General features: G+C 39.8%; 1 protein-coding gene across 6 annotated transcripts in view; it reads left to right on the forward strand.

The window, feature by feature from the left end:
• LOC139954189 (ankyrin repeat, SAM and basic leucine zipper domain-containing protein 1-like) overlaps positions 1–17,177 on the forward strand; it is a 134,909-nt gene that overhangs the window by 57,577 nt on the left and 60,155 nt on the right. For all 6 annotated transcript variants that reach the window (XM_071953893.1, XM_071953894.1, XM_071953891.1 and 3 more), the window contains exons 4-5: positions 12–120; positions 9,983–10,094. In XM_071953893.1, coding sequence (XP_071809994.1) covers positions 12–120; positions 9,983–10,094 — 221 coding nt within the window. The remainder of the gene's footprint in view (positions 1–11; positions 121–9,982; positions 10,095–17,177) is intronic.

Raw genomic sequence — 17,177 nt, forward strand, 5'->3', positions numbered from 1 at the left:
AATTATCACAGACATGTACACACCTCTTATTGCTGCTGCATCCAGTGTCCACGCCCAAAGTGTAGCATCATGTGTAACAATTCTTCTTCAAAAAGGTGCAGATCCAAATATGCATGAAAGGTAAGAAATGCTGATTTGTTTAAAAGTAAGGGTCATTCCGTGTCAAATCACCAAATGGGTTAAACCCTACCCTCTTCAAATTTGCTCAAATTTTTAAAGCATTTTTTGGGGGATAATAATGGCTCAACAAGCTCAAATTTCAAATTTCAGCTCCATCCAATAAACGTTTTTTGCGCAATGGCATGCTCTTTCTTGTTGATTTTGGTCAAAATGCGCCTGACCTCTGATATTCAAACGACCATAAATCGGTAACCTTCAGGTCAAATTGGTGTTTTTGGAAAGGAAATTGCATAAGCTTTCCAAATCTGCCATTACTTTTTTTGTAGGAACATGTTTAGGTTTGATAACCTGTTGACCTATACTTTGACCTTGAATTTGACCTTTTGGATCACATGATCTGACAATGAACTTCGGTGAAAATTTACCCGCATATGTTTTCTCCACAATATAAAAAAAAATAGAGGTATAATGATTTTGCCTTGCGTTCAAGCTCCACTCAAAGTTGCTGCAGCAGCTTGCTGTTTCTTTGTGGGTATGGTGCCCCGACCGCCAGCTTGGTGGTCGGGGCAACATACCCACGAAAAGCAGCAAGCTGCCATATCGATGGATGATGTCATCGTCAGCCAATCACCGTGCAGGAAAACCATGCTGTTTAATGGTTGAATTTTTTTGTAACGGGAGTTTTGGACTATCGGTGGAAATAGCTGTATCCTGACTGGACTAGCTACGATCCGGTCTGGCTTTTAACATTTCCGGGAAGAATATGAAATAGTTTATCCATATTATACTAATTGGGGACTGTTTCCGACATTCATAACGGGAAAATTTGCAGTGTTTTTGTGACTTGGTTTCTTTCTTTTTAAAGCCATTTTTTACGTACAAGTTTCTCTTTTTAAAATTTGAGTTGATTTTTTTCATACAAAACGACAGATATGCTCTTCATTTCAATGTACTGCTACATTATGTCTGTCAATATTTTTCAGATAAGGCCGAAAAAGACTGAATTTCAGAAGCCTTTTGGACTAAATGTATATACAAACAGAGTTCACGCATGAAAAAACACACCAACCCCCGCAGATAAAACCTGGCAAATACTCTTATAAATGCGGGTAGACTGTATAGTATAGGTAAATTATTATTGGTTTGGAAAAAAGTTCACAAACGTAGTTTTAAGATGTATGTGTAGTGATGTTGCTTCTTTACTTTCTACACTTCACAAACTGGTTTAATAAATCTGGAATAAGAAGGAATTTACAACCCACCCTCCTGGTATGCTGTGTAATAAAGAATCTACCCCCCCTTCCCGCCCCACCCACCCTCAATCCATTTTTCTGAAATGTCCTGCCCCTTTGTTTACAAGCATTACATACACCTCATTTGAGTGGTGGGAACCAATAAGAGCAACCATCATTTCAAGATTAGCAATGACAGAACTGGTGTCGTTGTTTGCAAGTTGTTCGAAATTGAACAACTTTGTAGAGTCAAAATCATGGTGCATTTTATCATGGCAGGCTGAAGTTGCTATTGCTATTGCTATTGCTATTGCTATTGCAATTATTATTATTATTATTATTATTATTATTATTATTATTATTATTATTATTATTATTATTATTATTATTATTATTTTCTATTGACTCTTATTAACCAATCTGGTCTTACCTCAGCATTGGCTAAATTATTATTTATAGAGTGAAAAGGTGGCAGTCGTATACTGCACTCCATCCCATCTTATGTTTTTATCAGTTAGGCCGTAAAATTAAACGTAAAATTAAGTGTCAAACTTACTTAATGTTTTGACATGTTTGACAGTTGTTGCTCACGCTAGTCTAAATGTAACGTTAGTGTCAATCATAAATGAAATGTGACATGAAGGTGAGAACAGTATCTTACATTTTGAGAGTTTGGTCCTATGATGTTATGTGTAAAAAAAAATTTTACGAACAACTTATTTATCCCAACTTAAAGTTTAAACAAAACACTTACCATACATGTGTATCTTTGTGATTGAAGGCGGCCATCATCAAGGTCACCATCCTCTTGCTCGTGGTCACCATCATTATCAAGCTACATACAAAAAAAAGTTAACATCATAAATTAATTTACCATGCAAAAAACATAAAACTTAAAGCTGAAACATCTTTATGAATTTTTTTAAAACATCTTTATAAAAGAATTAGTTTTAATATTAATACTGGCACTTTTCTATTCACTCTTATTAATGTTTTGACATATTTCTCACGATAGTCTATTACTAACAGTGTCAGTGTCAATCATAAACACAAGGTGACATGAGTTGAGACCAGTAATGTTACAATTGGGATTTTGGTCCTACGGATGTAATTTTTTCTTACCCACGCCTCGAGCTCGGTGTGCCTTCGTCCCTGTGAGCCCATGCGATGGCAATTTTGTTCTTTGCTTGCCACTGTTTGCCTATATCTAAGCCTGGACGATATGACGATAATATCGTCACGATACGATATTGAAAACAACATCGCCAATATCGATGTTAGTTTTGAATTTATCGAAATATCGTCTCAAAACTTGATTTTTTTTTTCATAGACGATATCTTTCAAAATATCGAGTATTTCCCCAAGGATTTTTTACAATCTCACAGAGAAATAAGATTTGTTTGGGCTGATGCCATCAATCTTTGAGTTTTTATGACCGGTATACTGCGCTCGCAGTCGGGATCCTCAGGCTTTGGCATCAGACCCCCTATCAATTAACTGGGAAAGCATGTACGCTTATGCTTACCCCCCATCTCACTAATTCCAAGGGTCTAGCAAAATGGAAGTGGAGACTTGCAGGGTGCTCCTCATTGCACCTTTCTGGCCTCGAGGTCTCATTCGCCTCCTCACACATCCCCCAGTCTTACTTCCCCGACGAGCGGATCTCATAGCCCAACCCCGGTCAAAGTGGGACTATATCTGAGGAATTAATCAAGCCATTTCATTTTTTCCCTCAGTTATAGACTCCTTAGGCATTAAATATTGTATTTTGAAAAACTGTGACCCCATGTTGACTTCAACTTCCAGGTCAACTGGAAGTGGAACCATTCCTAAAGAACTACACAGCCGATTTTCAAACTTTTTCCAGTTATAGACTCCTTAGGCATTAAATATTAACGTTGAAAAACCGTGAAGCCATGTTTACCTCTACTCTAGGGTCAACTGGAAATGGGACCATATCTCATGAAATACACAATTGTTTTACAAAATTGTTTTCAGTTACAGACTCCTCGGGCATTGGAGACAAGCCTTAGGTAACCTTAGGTAACCTTGACGACATGTTGACCTTTACTTACAAGTCAACCGTAAGTGGGGCCATATATCAAGAACAAACCGATTTTCAGTATAGACTCCTTGGTCATTGAAGCATATAATCATAGCAAAATAACACGAAACAGCTTTGTGTTTGTTCACATACACCCTATAAAATGCCTAGTTTGTAATAGCTGTTCCGACGTAGTGGTCGGAACAGCTATTGAAATCGTCAAGATTTTTATTTGTTATTATAATATGATCTGTATCTTTCAAAATAGGTTTAACCAGGGCATTTTGTGTCTAGCAAGCGTCATACTTGGCTTAGTACATGTATAAGAGTCAAATCCTATACCATATTAAAGGCAGTGGACACTCTTGGTAATTACTCAAAATAATTATCAGCATAAAACCTCACTTTCTAACGAGTAATGGATAGAGGTTGATAGTATAAAACATTGTGAGAAACTGCTCCCTCTGAAGTGGAGTAGTTTTAGAGAAAGAAGTAATTTTCCACAAATTTAATTTTGAGACCTCAAGTTTAGAATTTGAGGTCTCTAAATCAAGCATCTGAAAGCACACAACTTCGACGACCGATCGAGCTCAAATTTTCACAGGTTTGTTATTTTATGCATATGTTGAGATACAGCAAGTGAGAAGACTGGTCTTTGACATTTACCAATAGTGTCCACTGGCTTTAACGCTTAGGTTTTGAAGTTACAGTTAAATGTAATTAGAATAAATTAACAAATTAATTAACTAAGTTATAACGACGTGAATATTTAGTTAGCCAATCTTTAGACAGCCACATCTCAAAACCTATACGTCAGATCGTAATTTTTCCCCTCTTTTTTATAATTATTCAATGGCCCTAAATGTTGTACACTTTCAAAAACTTTTGGGCTGTAAAGTTGACACTTTCACTGTTATGGGCTTAATGCATTTTTTGAGAGAGTGTGTAATCAGCTTCAAAATGATACACTCCACATTTAAATCGGACTTTTCTTGATGAAGTTATGATTTCTCAAAGCCACCTACTTTTTTTATTCAGATTTCTCAAAGATTTCTTGAAAACCCAAACAATTTAATAGGCTCTGCAATGTGCAAGTGCGACTTTACAGCCCATTGGTTGTGGATGGTCACATTTGCATATTCCCTTTGTCACGAGGCAATAATGCTATAACATTCACACACACACAATAGTGCCCTCCACCATCCTACCCACAACGCCCCGCGACATGCCTGCCACGTAGTCGTCCTCTTTTCTCTTAGCCGCGAGTGGGTAATGACGTGATAAATCTGTGTCCAACAGTTCACTGTTTTTGTGATAAAATAAAAACGCCTTATCCTTTGCTGAGAGCTTTTTAAGATTAGAAGTTGTAGAGTTATAGTTGTTGTTGTAGAGAGTTTGAGAAATAAAATAGTTTGATTTCTTTTAGTTAAATTATGAGTAGTTTAAAGAAATTGGGGAGGGCTTCGCCTGTCAATACTGGGGTTATGTCCGTTCCCCCGGCACAGTCGGAGCTCTCAGAGGGCTGCGCTGTCGCCTGGCTCGCAGCCCCCCGCAGCCTCAGTCGGCTTCGTCAGCCGGTGGACCCACCAATCAAAGAGGGGATGCTTCCCGCTCCCCCTCTTCGGTCAGCGTGCGTGGGTCAACCCAATCGAAGGTCAAACGCACCGGCAAGGCCAAGAAAACCAGTGCCGGGGCAGCGACCAAGAGAGGCAGGGCAAAGAGTGGCTCCATTCGGGAAAGCATTGCCCACTCTCCCAGCACCTCCTCGTGGTCTCTGAAGCCGGAGGGCATCCCCCCTCCACACGGCTCCGGGTACCCGGCCCACACTGACCACGTGGATTCCCCCACGACGGCACCCACTCACGCCACAGGCTGTGGGGCGCTAGCCATGGGGAAAAGGATTGATGGTGCAGAGTCGGGTACCTGGGATTCCCCTGGAATACCCTCCTTACAGGGCCCGCCCTCGTCTTCAGGTTTCACCCGTTGCTCGGGTGTCCCTGTAACTCAGGCTTCCTCTGAGAGGGACATGGATTCGTCCTGTGACCGGGTATCGAACAAGAGGCAGAAGCCCATAAAAGACCGTCATTTGTGGTCATCTGACAAGTCTTCGCCTGACGCCCATAGGAAACGTCATCAGGGTATAGCAAACCACTATCGCGGGACAAATTCCTGACGGCATTCCAGACTTTAGCGGCCTCATTATCCGGCGTGAAGTCCAGGACACTGCCCAAATTCCAGGGCCGTACACCCAGCCCGACCACTCCGGCCATGGCTGGGTGCACGATCGGCCTCCCCTCCCAGCCACCGTCCCACAACCACCGCACAGGAGGTTGCATGGAGAGATATAACAAGGGCGGCCTCCTGGAAGAGCCCTTGCACGGTCTCCGACTGCTACCTGAAGGACGTTCTGCAGGTGGATGGGAGAGCGGATAGAGCGGTGTTACAGGCGGCCAGCCAAGCTGTGAAGCCAGAACAAGCTCCACCTCGCCAGTCACGTGTTTAGGTTAGTTTTCCACGGTATTATAGTGCTAACAATACTTATTAATGTTTTGTTCACCCATGGGGACGACACCCCCTGTCCGCTCGGGCATGGACCACTATCAGGCCTAGCGACCGAAGCGTTCTCTGAATTTTTGAGCGCGCCGGGGTCCTACGCCCCCTTAAGACGTGCAGTAGCACCGCGTATACCCACCGCCTGTCATCAGTGCGAGTCTATGCAAATTAGTAATTCGACTCTAGCGGTAAGTAGAGTGAAGTAGACACCCCCCCCCCCCCCCAAGTGTGGATGGGGTCTACGAACGAATACTTACAGGTAGAGTATCCCTCCTTCCCCACATACTCGGTCCTTGGGTGCTTACATTTGGTAGGGCTCATGCCCTGGTAGATACGAGGACGACTCTGTGGCAGGCATGTCGCGGGGCGTTGTGGGAGGACGGTGGAGGGCGCTATTGTGTGTGTGTGAAAGTCTTAGCATTATTGCCTCGCGTCATGGGTTATATGCAAATTAGTAATTCGACTCTACCGGTAAGTATTCGTTCATAGACCCATCCACACTTCTGTGGGGGGGGGGGGGGGTTGAATTTCATTGACAGTCTATTTAAAACCATCAAAACGTATTAAAACAGTGTAATTAAAAAAGAAAACTGTATTCCCAGGGACATTTTTTGCAGATCATGGGTATGGCATAAAACTTGATTTGAATTGTCAAAATTGTAAAATTCTTAAACTTGATCAAGTCCTTATCCCATTTATGACTGTTGTTATTGCGTTTTTTGTTCAATAAACATAGATTAATTTCAATTACCGACTAGCACAAGTCTATACTTATTTCCAAAATCAGACAAGCTCTGAGCGTGGTGCGTCATGGACCAGGTTCGCTTCAGGCGACGAGCGTGGACGACGAAAATAGGAGGCCTGGGATTTGGAATGATTTACGGGTAAAGATTCCTTGTTTACGCTGGGGACCATTTGCCTAAACTAATTCCAGTATTTCGCTTTACTTTCGGAAATTACACAAATGTAGACCATGACTCTTTGACCGGAATACAAAAGCAAAGATTTTATTATGCTGACGTTTCTCTGGTGTTTGAGTGGCTCAATGTTACAGAGCAGCTTATAATAAATAGGCAAAACATTTTGCTTTAAAAAATTGCAGAAATTGAGCAGAATACCTGGATTCACAACTTGTACATAAGGCATGGTGTTTGCTGTGTTAGGGTGCTTTTTGTTTTTAAAAAGCTATATGTAGTTTGGTCCTGGGCCAATGGCTTTTAAAGGAAAGAATCGCAGCGCTTACGTAATCAAGGAGTTGTGCTAACACTAAACGTACAGTATTTAAGAGCTTATAGCAGGGAATGTGTTCTTGAGCGTTACAATTCACAACAAAAAATTTGCTACAGTTGGTTCATTGTGCTCAACCCCTGCAAAACTTTCACTGTGAAAACAGTGACTTAAAAATTTGAATAGCATTCACAGGATAACCGTGCTTTACTTGTGCAAAAGTAACTCGGGGCGACTAGTGTGCTTTAGTGTTAAATTTGTGACTACAAATTATTATTCGAGTCGCGACTACTGTTTTTCTGTTACCCGTTATAATTGTGCCCACACGTTGACTACAAAAGTTGTCCCCACTACCAGTTGTGTTGCTTACTACTATTCGCAACATAATAAATATTGCACTTGCGGCACATTGCGGCACAAATCTTGAGAATCCGTAATTTATCTCGACAAGTGTCAGAGATGGGGATTGAGGTGCGACTAGTCGAGTAGTAAATTTCACTAGTCACCCAGGCCTATCATGATGGGAACTTGCTTAATGAAAAATCTTGTGCGAATGGGCCCAATGTTATGCTCTGCTCTGGAAGCAAAGATTCAGTACTTAGCAGAAGCAGTGAATTATGCGGTTACGTCAAGCAAAATAGTCTGCTTAGCAGGGATTATTTTTGTTTTGGTGCTTCCAAGCTCGCACATTATATTCCGCGCTTGCACAGTAAGCAGAACATAGTGATCGTAAGCACAGAGTTTCAGAACCATGAAATTTTGCCCTGTAAGTGAGTTTGGTAAGGCCTACGCTTCAAACATATAAAAGTAAAGATTTTATTACAGAAAAGAGCTCACCTCCGATACCTATAAATGCATACAATGCGCAAGTGCAAGCGACTCCGCTGAAAAAAAAAAAAACATCCGTCCTTGCAGTGCAGGTCCCGTGTGTACACACAAATAACGCCCTTCTTTTTACAGCACCTCATTTCAATCGCCTCATGCCCAGTGTTCAACTGCAAATTGGAGATGAAATTATCACACCCACTAAAACCGTTCAGAACCTTGGCATTGTCTTTGACAATCTTATGTATGTCTATGTCTACACAAATAACATCATTGTCTAGGTCTGTGTCATACCATCTGCATAACATTACACTTATAAGAAGGTTTCTAGACAATGACACATGTAGTACCGTGTTACAAGGTCTCTTGTTCTTTCACGATTGGACTATGGCAATGCACTTTTACTTGGAGCAAACACAACTCAAATTAATGGACTTCAACATCTTCAGAATTGGGCTGCCAAACTAACATTTTATGCATCTAAACATGATCATGCAACTCCTTTGCTCAAAAAGCTACATTGGCTCCCGGTGAAAGAGCACATTCAATTCAAAATATTGGTGTATAAATGCTTAAATTTTATGCCAGTTACCGTGACCCCTAGTTAACCTTGCTTCCGAGTCAACCTGAAGTGGGACCATTATCTCTAAAACTACACCACCAAATTTAAACTTTTTTCAGTTATTTAGACTCCTTTGGCATAGGAGATTAGCCTTAGATAATCGTGACCCCATTTTGACCTTTACTTCCAGGTTAACCGGAAGTGGCGCCATCAAACTTTTTTTAGTTATAGACTCTTGGGCAAAGACCCAAACTCTTCTTTCTGGAAATCAAACCAACTATAATCTTTGAAGCACTTAATTAAAACAAAACAACATGGAACAGCTTTGTGTTTGTCCACAAGAACCTAATGTCAGGTTATCAATGTCTCGCTAAGAATTTAGCTATGACATCATGTTGTTTGTTTGATTTGGTGTACGTTTGTATGTTTGTTGGGGGTGTTTGGTTCCCCCTGTTGTTTTGCATCCTTTTGTTGTACCTTGTAAACCTGGAAGTTTGTCTCGTTTTTCTATCCGGCTTAAATGAAGTGCATGCTTTAAGAATGTTTTTTTTTCTTTCTAGTATTTTATAAAAATGTTGCTGTTTATCTCTCTTTCTATATATATATGTAATATTTTTACTGGCGAATCTTTAATATTTAATGTTTACTTTTTAACTATCATCTTGTAAATACATGTACATGTAAAGATTAATGATTTTAAAGTTTTGGTGATGTTTTTTGTAAGTTTTAATGTATTTTTTATAAAGAATCCAACCGTATGTGGTTGCAAATAAAATGAACCTTACCTTACCTACCTTACCAATCAGATAGGGATTAAAAACCAATCCACTAATTGTAAGGGTTCCAGAGGTGGAGGGTGAGGAGAGATACCTTCTTACACCAACCTGACCAGCACAATGGGCAAGTTCCAGAAGCGAGCATTTGTCAACCATTAGTCAATATTTCATGGTTATATATGCAAGCAATACAGCCTGGGTACCAGGCAAAATTGCCCAATGGTGGACTTAAGTCCCTCTTTCGAACTTGACCAAGGTGATGTATGCTAGACTCAAGCTTATGCTGTCAGACAGAAGATCGGCCTTAAGATCATGGATGAATGCCTCTTTGTCGTGACTAAGCTTTGAACCTAGGTACCTACATATATGATGTCAATGAGATTTCAACAGAGTATCTGAAGTGGGCATTGGCTTTTTAAAGAAAAGGCAAGCACGGAGTCTCAACACATACGTGCTCAATTGTTTAACAAAACCTTCCATCTCATATTCAGCTGAATAAAAAACTGTATTTAACATTTTTTACCTCTTGGTTTTGAGAATGCGAAAAAGCAGATTTTCATCTTTTGACTTTGACCTCTTGACACAATTCACATCCTGTTGAACATTCACTAATCACTGTTTTTGTTTTTCCCCCTTTTTCAGGAGTCATATGACCCCACTGATGTTTGTGTCCAAGAGTGGAGTCTATGATGCAGTGTTGCAGCTGCTCAATTTCGGAGCAGAAATAAATCACCAGGACAATCGAGGATGGACCGTATGTTTTTATGAAATTTGATTTTGTTGCACTTGTAGATCTTTGTACTATTCCCTTGTTCAAAATTTTGTATTATTTATTGTTGAAATAAAATACAAATATCAAAAGACAAGGATCTATGATGTGTAAGGTATCCTTTGCAAAAGTTACAATTTCATTCCAATTAGCTCCAGTTGAAAAGAACTGGTTTGAGTTGGTATTAGTTGGTATGTTTTTGAAGTTGGCGCGCAAGGTTACAAAAGAAGTTGATAAAATTTAAACTTTAACCTCTCTATTATCTCTCTGTGCAAACAAGATCCCACCCACTTTGCACCTAAGTTTCTTTTAGGGCTGCAAGTTCTTTAATGTCAACTTGATTATTTCATTGGACCCTAAAACGCAATGAGTTATGAGGCAATGAAAATGACACGAGGGCACTGTTCGTCAAAGGTGAGCATAACATGATGCGCCAATAAGATCCCAGCTATTTTGTTTTACTTCTGTTTTGTGCCAAACTGGAAAGTAAACATGTTTTATATTTTTGTTGGGATGAATCTTGGCCCTATTTTGCGCTATGGAGTGTAATTTGATAAGTGAATAAAAGAGTAGGTGACGAGTTCTTAAACGGCCGTTTTAAAACCGGCAGGGTCGTGGCCGTGTAGTAAAGGCCTTTATCGCACGACTATCACCCTGAAAGATTTTAAACAGCCGTTTAAGAATGAGTCACTACTCTTTTATTCCCATTTATAAATACCCTTTAAATGTTAAAAAGCAAAGTAATATCACAATTATAAACAATGTCACCCTGTTTCTTTTGCGAATTTTTCGAAGTTTGCCAATTTTTCAAAAACTTTTGTTAAAATGCTTTTTGCCCGTCGGTCGGTGTGTATTAAAGGCAGTGGACACTTTGGTAATTACTCAAAATAATTATTAGGGTAAAACCTTTCTCTGTGACGAGTAATGGGGAGAGGTTGATGGTATAAAACATTGTGAGAAATGGCTCCCTCTGAATTGCCATAGTTTTCGAGAAAGAAGTAATTTTCCATGAATTTGATTTCGAGACCTCAAGTTTAGAACTTGAGGTCTCGAAATCAACTATCTAAACGCACACAACTTCGTGTGACAAGGGTATTTTTTCTTTCATTATTATCTCGCAAGTTCGATGACCGATTGAGCTAAAATTTTCACAGGTTTGTTATTTTATGCATATGTTGAGATACACCAACTGTGAAGACTAGTCTTTGACAATTACTAATAGTGTCCACTGCCTTTAAACACTTATTACGTGCTGTTACTAATAGCTATGAATTGTTAAAATATGCTTGCGCGCCCAACACGGGAAGGCAGCCGGTCTTGAATAGCTTCAGCTGTGTCTTTATCAGCCATTTCAACAGCCTCACATGATGCGCTCTCCACCAATAGGATAAGCGAAACTGTCTGGGGCATTTACAGTTATGATTAAAGGTAGTTATCAAAACGGTGAACGGGTACCCGCGAGTCACTTTGCAAAACTTGTTACAATAACGAGCGATTACAAGCGAGTTTGAGCAGTTTCGGGCGATAACGTGTGATTACGAGCCGGAGCGAGCGGGAGCGAGTGGGTTGGGGGATTCCCCCATTTACCACGTTGAACGAGGGCTATAACGAGGAGCATTCATGTGTAAATAATGACCTGAAGAGAATTCTTCAGCGGTGCCCGTTTGCGGATGGATCTGAGTGTAGTTACTGTGTAAACATGGTTCATAAAGTCTTCTGCCGACCACACCATTTTTTAAATGGAAAAAAGAACGTCCGGATAGGCCTACCTCGTCTTTTATTTAATTAGTGGCAACGTCTGTAGTCCGTCTTTTAAATAATAATCCCGTTCAGAGACTTTTGAGTATTGTTGACAAAATGTTTTATATATATAGGGAATGTTCGAACTCCCGTCTTATTAATAATAATCGTCTTTGTGTTTGTGTCAAAATGTTTTATATACATGTAGAAAATGCCCAAACTCACATCTTTTTAAAATTAATTGTTGTCGGACATTTGCCTTTGGACAATATTTTAGTTAAAATGAAAACAAAAACGTCCGTACTCCCGTCTTGTAAATAATCCTGTTCAGAAACTTTTGAGTGTTGTTATCAAAATGTTTATACAGAAAATGTGCACAATAATTTTGTTAAACGGAAAAAAGAACATTCGGATAGGCCTACCCCGTCTTTTATTTTATATGCTATCTCACATGATATCAGGTTAAGTGATTTGATCACCGCCCCTGAAATTGATTTAGATAAACTAGTTGCTCAGTATGACACTATCCTCACTAATATCCTCAATAAGCATGCCCCCCTGAAAAAGCGCTCTGTTACAATCCGCGCATCTAATCCTTGGTACACTCCTGATATCGATAGTGCAAAAAAGCTTAGGAAAAGATATGAGAGGCGATGGCGTACTGCGAAACTTGAAATTGATAGGCAACTTTTTAAATCACAGCGTCTTGTTGTTACTAATATGATTGTCCAGGCTAAATTTGACTACTACCACAACAAAGTATCCCAGTGCAAGGACCAACGTGAATTGTTCAAAGTTGTTGAAAGTTTGCTGCATCAAAAGGGGAAAGCGAAACTACCTTCACATACATGTCAATCTCAACTTGCTAAAAGATTTAACAATTATTTCATTACAAAAATTCACACAATTCGTCAAGGCCTAGACATAGTTCCAGTTTCTTCTCCCACATTAGATACTGATCCCCCTACATGTACTTCCCCAGTTTTCAACATTTCAGACCTGTTAGTGTAACAGAGATTTGTAAACTTATCTCTGCATCACCATCTAAATCGTGTGTCTTGGATCCTGTACCAACATGGATACTTAAAGACCATATAAATATATTGGCACCTGTGATCACAAGGATTGTGAATAACTCTTTCGAAACAGCAATTTTCCCGGACCATTTTAAAAACGCACTAGTTACACCGCTCCTAAAAAAGCCATCACTTGACCCTGAAATTTTAAAGAACTTCCGTCCTGTTTCCAATTTAAAGTTCGTGTCAAAAATTGTTGAGAAGGCTGTAGCTTGCCAGCTCATTGATCATTTATCTTCTAACTACCTTTATGAACACTTTCAATCAGCTTACAGAAAATTCCACAGTACAGAAACAGCTTTATTGAGGGTACAAAATGATATTTTATGTGAACTGGATGATAAATTTGATGTATTTCTTATTCTTCTTGATCTTTCTGCAGCCTTTGACACCATTGACCATGACGTACTTTATTCTCGCCTTGCATCAATTGGTGTCAAGGGCTCAGTTCTTAAGTGGCTACAATCATATCTCAGTAACAGGACCCAGTCAGTGAACATTGCTGGTATCCTGTCTGACTTTGATCCACTCCCTTACGGCGTGCCCCAAGGATCAGTTCTGGGGCTGTTGCTTTTTACAATCTATGCTAGCCCAATTGCCAATATTGCTCGTAAACATGGCTTGCGGGTACATGCATATGCAGATGACACACAGCTCTATTTACCATTTGATTTAAACAAACCCAATAGTAAGGAATCGGCTCGCCAGTGTGCCGAAGCCTGCATATCTGAGATTAAGTCGTGGATGACAATTAACAAGTTAAAACTAAATGATGATAAAGCTGAATTTCTCATTATAACTCCAAAACATCAACGCCATAGAATCATAAATCATAACATCCATGTTGACAGTGCCTCTATTCACGCCTCACCTTGTGCGCGTAATTTGGGAGTTATTTTTGATGACACACTGTCCATGGATAAACATGTCAGCAGAATCTGTCAATCAACATACTATTACTGTTAACACCATTCGAAAGACCTTATCACATAAAACTGCTGCTACTATCATTCATTCTTTGGTCACTTCTCGCCTTGACAATGGTAATTCCCTGTTATACGGAGTTACCGAACACTAGCTCCACAAACTACAACTTTTACAAAATGCTGCCGCTCGTGTTTTAACAAAATCTAAAACACATGATCATATTACACCTATATTGCAGGAACTTGACTGGCTATCCATTCGACAACGAATTCAATTCAATATTCTACTTATTGCATTTAAATCTCAGTTCGGCTTGACTCCGTCTTATATTTCAAATCTCCTTGTACCTTATGCTCCCTCTCGCACTCTTCGTTCTTCTGCTAAGTCCCTTTTAACTATTCCTAGGACTTCCTCATCATATGGCGATCGTGCCTTTTCCACTTGTGCTCCCAAACTTTGGAATGCTCTACCTAACAACATCAGGCGCTGTAGTTCACTTCCATTGTTTAAAAACATGCTTAAGACTCATGTATTTAAATCCTCTTACACTTTACATGCTCATTACATGTCTTGACAGTAGATTATTCATTGTATACAGTCATTTGACCAGTTCGGGATCATTGACCAGTTCGGGATCACTTCAACTTTGCAATAACCAAATAATTATATCACTTCTCATTATTACCAATTTCTGTTGATAAATGTGAAGATTAACACCCATTAAACCAACAAACCCAAAAACAAGGTGCCAAATATCATCAGCAAATAAATTATGGCTGTTTTCCTGAAGGTTGTCTGCGAAATTTATCATTTTTTTGTTTAAAAATGTTGGTTGAAAAACACTGTTAAAACTTCTTACCTGTAGAATTGGAGTGCCGGGGCAAAAAATATTTATGTAAAGTGATAAGAATGTGTAAAAAGACATTCCTGTAAATACTGTGCAGTCATCTTGTTTTTTTGAGGTGACGAAGATCCCAAAATCTTCTTTGGGCGGGCAGCTTACCCTTGACCAGTTCGGGATCACTCAACATCTCATTGCGTCAAATTGTGCCGCACTAACTTACGAAGTCAGTAAGTATGGTAAAATCATACTACTGCAGTAGAAAGTTTATTTAGTTGATTTTGAGAAACATTACTTCAACAAATTCTTGTAGATTTTTTATTTTGTGAGAAAATTAAACTTGGAGGGGTCAATATTGCTTTTTAGGTTCGCTTCACTTTTTCATTTGCCTTTGCCGTTGTTTTGGGGTTTTGTGGCTGGGTTTTTGCGCTGCTATTGAGGACACTTGCATGACATTCACTAAAGAAAGGAAGTCCAAGTCCATGCCAACACACCTCTGAAGTTTCGTGTCCTTGAGAGACAGTTTTATGAATGGGAGTATGGGTTTGCAATAAAGGGCACTCTACTGATTCAGAATAGATTCAACTGATCCTGAACTGGTCAAACAGGTGACGATACTTTTCTCAAAGCCTCTTCAAAAGAACTAATATTTTTTCGTCAGTGAATACTTGGTGAGTTTTATGACATGTTTAGGTAAACTGATCAACTTTTTTGTTTAAGATATCAAAGAGATTGCAACAAAAAACAATGTGAATTCAAAAAGTGATCCCGAACTGGTCAAACGACTGTAATTTTGTATTATGTTCTATGTTTCTTTTTGTTGTATGTATTGTTTTTTGATCTGCGCCTCGGAATAGGGTCTTGTACACTAGATAGATGGCGCATTATAAATGCATTATTATTATTATTATTATTGTTGTTGTTGTTGTTGTTGTTGCTGTTGCTGTTGCTGTTGCTGTTGCTGTTGCTGTTGCTGTTGCTGTTGCTTTTGCTGTTGCTGTTGCTGTTGCTGTTGCTGTTCAATTTGTTGTTGTTCAATTTGTTGTTGTTCAATTTGTTGTTGTTCAATTTGTTGTTGTTGTTGTTCAATTTGTTGTTGTTCAATTTGTTGTTGTTCAATTTGTTGATGTTCAATTTGTTGTTGTTGTTGTTGTTCAATTTGTTGTTGTTGTTGTTGTTCAATTTGTTGTTGTTGTTCTTCAATTAGTGGCAAGAATGTCTGTACTCCGTCTTTTGAATAATAATCCCGTTCAGAGACAAAATGTTTTATATACAGGGAATGACAAGTGATGCACCATTACCTAGATGTTGAAGGTCACAGAGTATGATTAAAACAGTTCTGAAGTAATTAGTGCTAATTTATACTCATGAATATGCAAATTAGTGGCCGCCATTACAAAAACATGATTTCTCTTCAATATCTCTGTAGCTAGGCAAGCAAACATGATAAACGAAGGCCAAGACCTGGCCAGCACACTTGTTCCGCAGCATCGATCCTGTCCACTTGGGATTGGAAGTAAATGCTTTGCCATGCGATTTACCATTAGCTTCCTTTAAATGCTATATAATAAGATTTGGGGGGCACCACTCCTCTCAGGACTACCCTGGTTGCTTCCCTTGTCCGCACTAGGATGTGAACGTACGTTAGTTACGTAACGAGCTCTACCTGCGAACCGGAGTTTGCAGTCAGAGAGGTCCTTCTCCTAGGTAGACTACCAATCTAGGCTTAGGAGTTCTACCTACCCAGGATGGTGACCAGAGAGGTCCTTCTCCTAAATAGACTACCAATCTAGGCTTTGGAGTTTTACCTGCCCAGGATGGTGGTCAGAGTGGTCCTTCTCCTAGGTAGCAATCTAGGCTTACATGTATGTGTTCTACCTACCCTGAATGGTGATCAGAGTGGTCCTTCTCCTAGGTAGACTACCAATCTAGGCTTACGAGTTCTACCTACCCAGAATGGTGGTCATGGAGGTCCTTCTCCTAGGTAGACTACCAATCTAGGCTTACGAGTTCTACCTACCCGGAATGGTGATCAGAGAGGTCCTTCTCCTAGGTATACTACCAATCTAGGCTTACGTGTTCTACCTACCCTGGATGGTGACCAGAGAGGTCCTTCTTCTAGGTAGACTACCAATCTAGGCTTAGGAATTCTACCTACCTGGAATGGTGGTCAAATAGGTCCTTCTCCTAGGTATGCTACCAATCTAGGCTTACGAGTTCTACCTTCCCGGAAGTGTGATCAGAGTTTTCCTTCTCCTAGGTGGCCTGTCAACCATAGCTGACGAGCCTAACAAGCTTTAAAATTGCCTTTTACACCTCTGCCAATCAGTTTAAAACAGGGTTTGGCGCATCAAACCAAGCAGTAGGAGTCCATCTAGAAGAGGACAGTTCTCCTGGGTTTGTCTGTATTATCATTGCTAAAACTGCATACAGAGATGCAAATGTTTTGCAAAAACTCTATTGTAGGGATGCATCGATTGAGCA

This window comes from Asterias amurensis, chromosome 2, assembly GCF_032118995.1.
Source record: "Asterias amurensis chromosome 2, ASM3211899v1".
Lineage (NCBI taxonomy): Eukaryota > Metazoa > Echinodermata > Asteroidea > Forcipulatida > Asteriidae > Asterias > Asterias amurensis.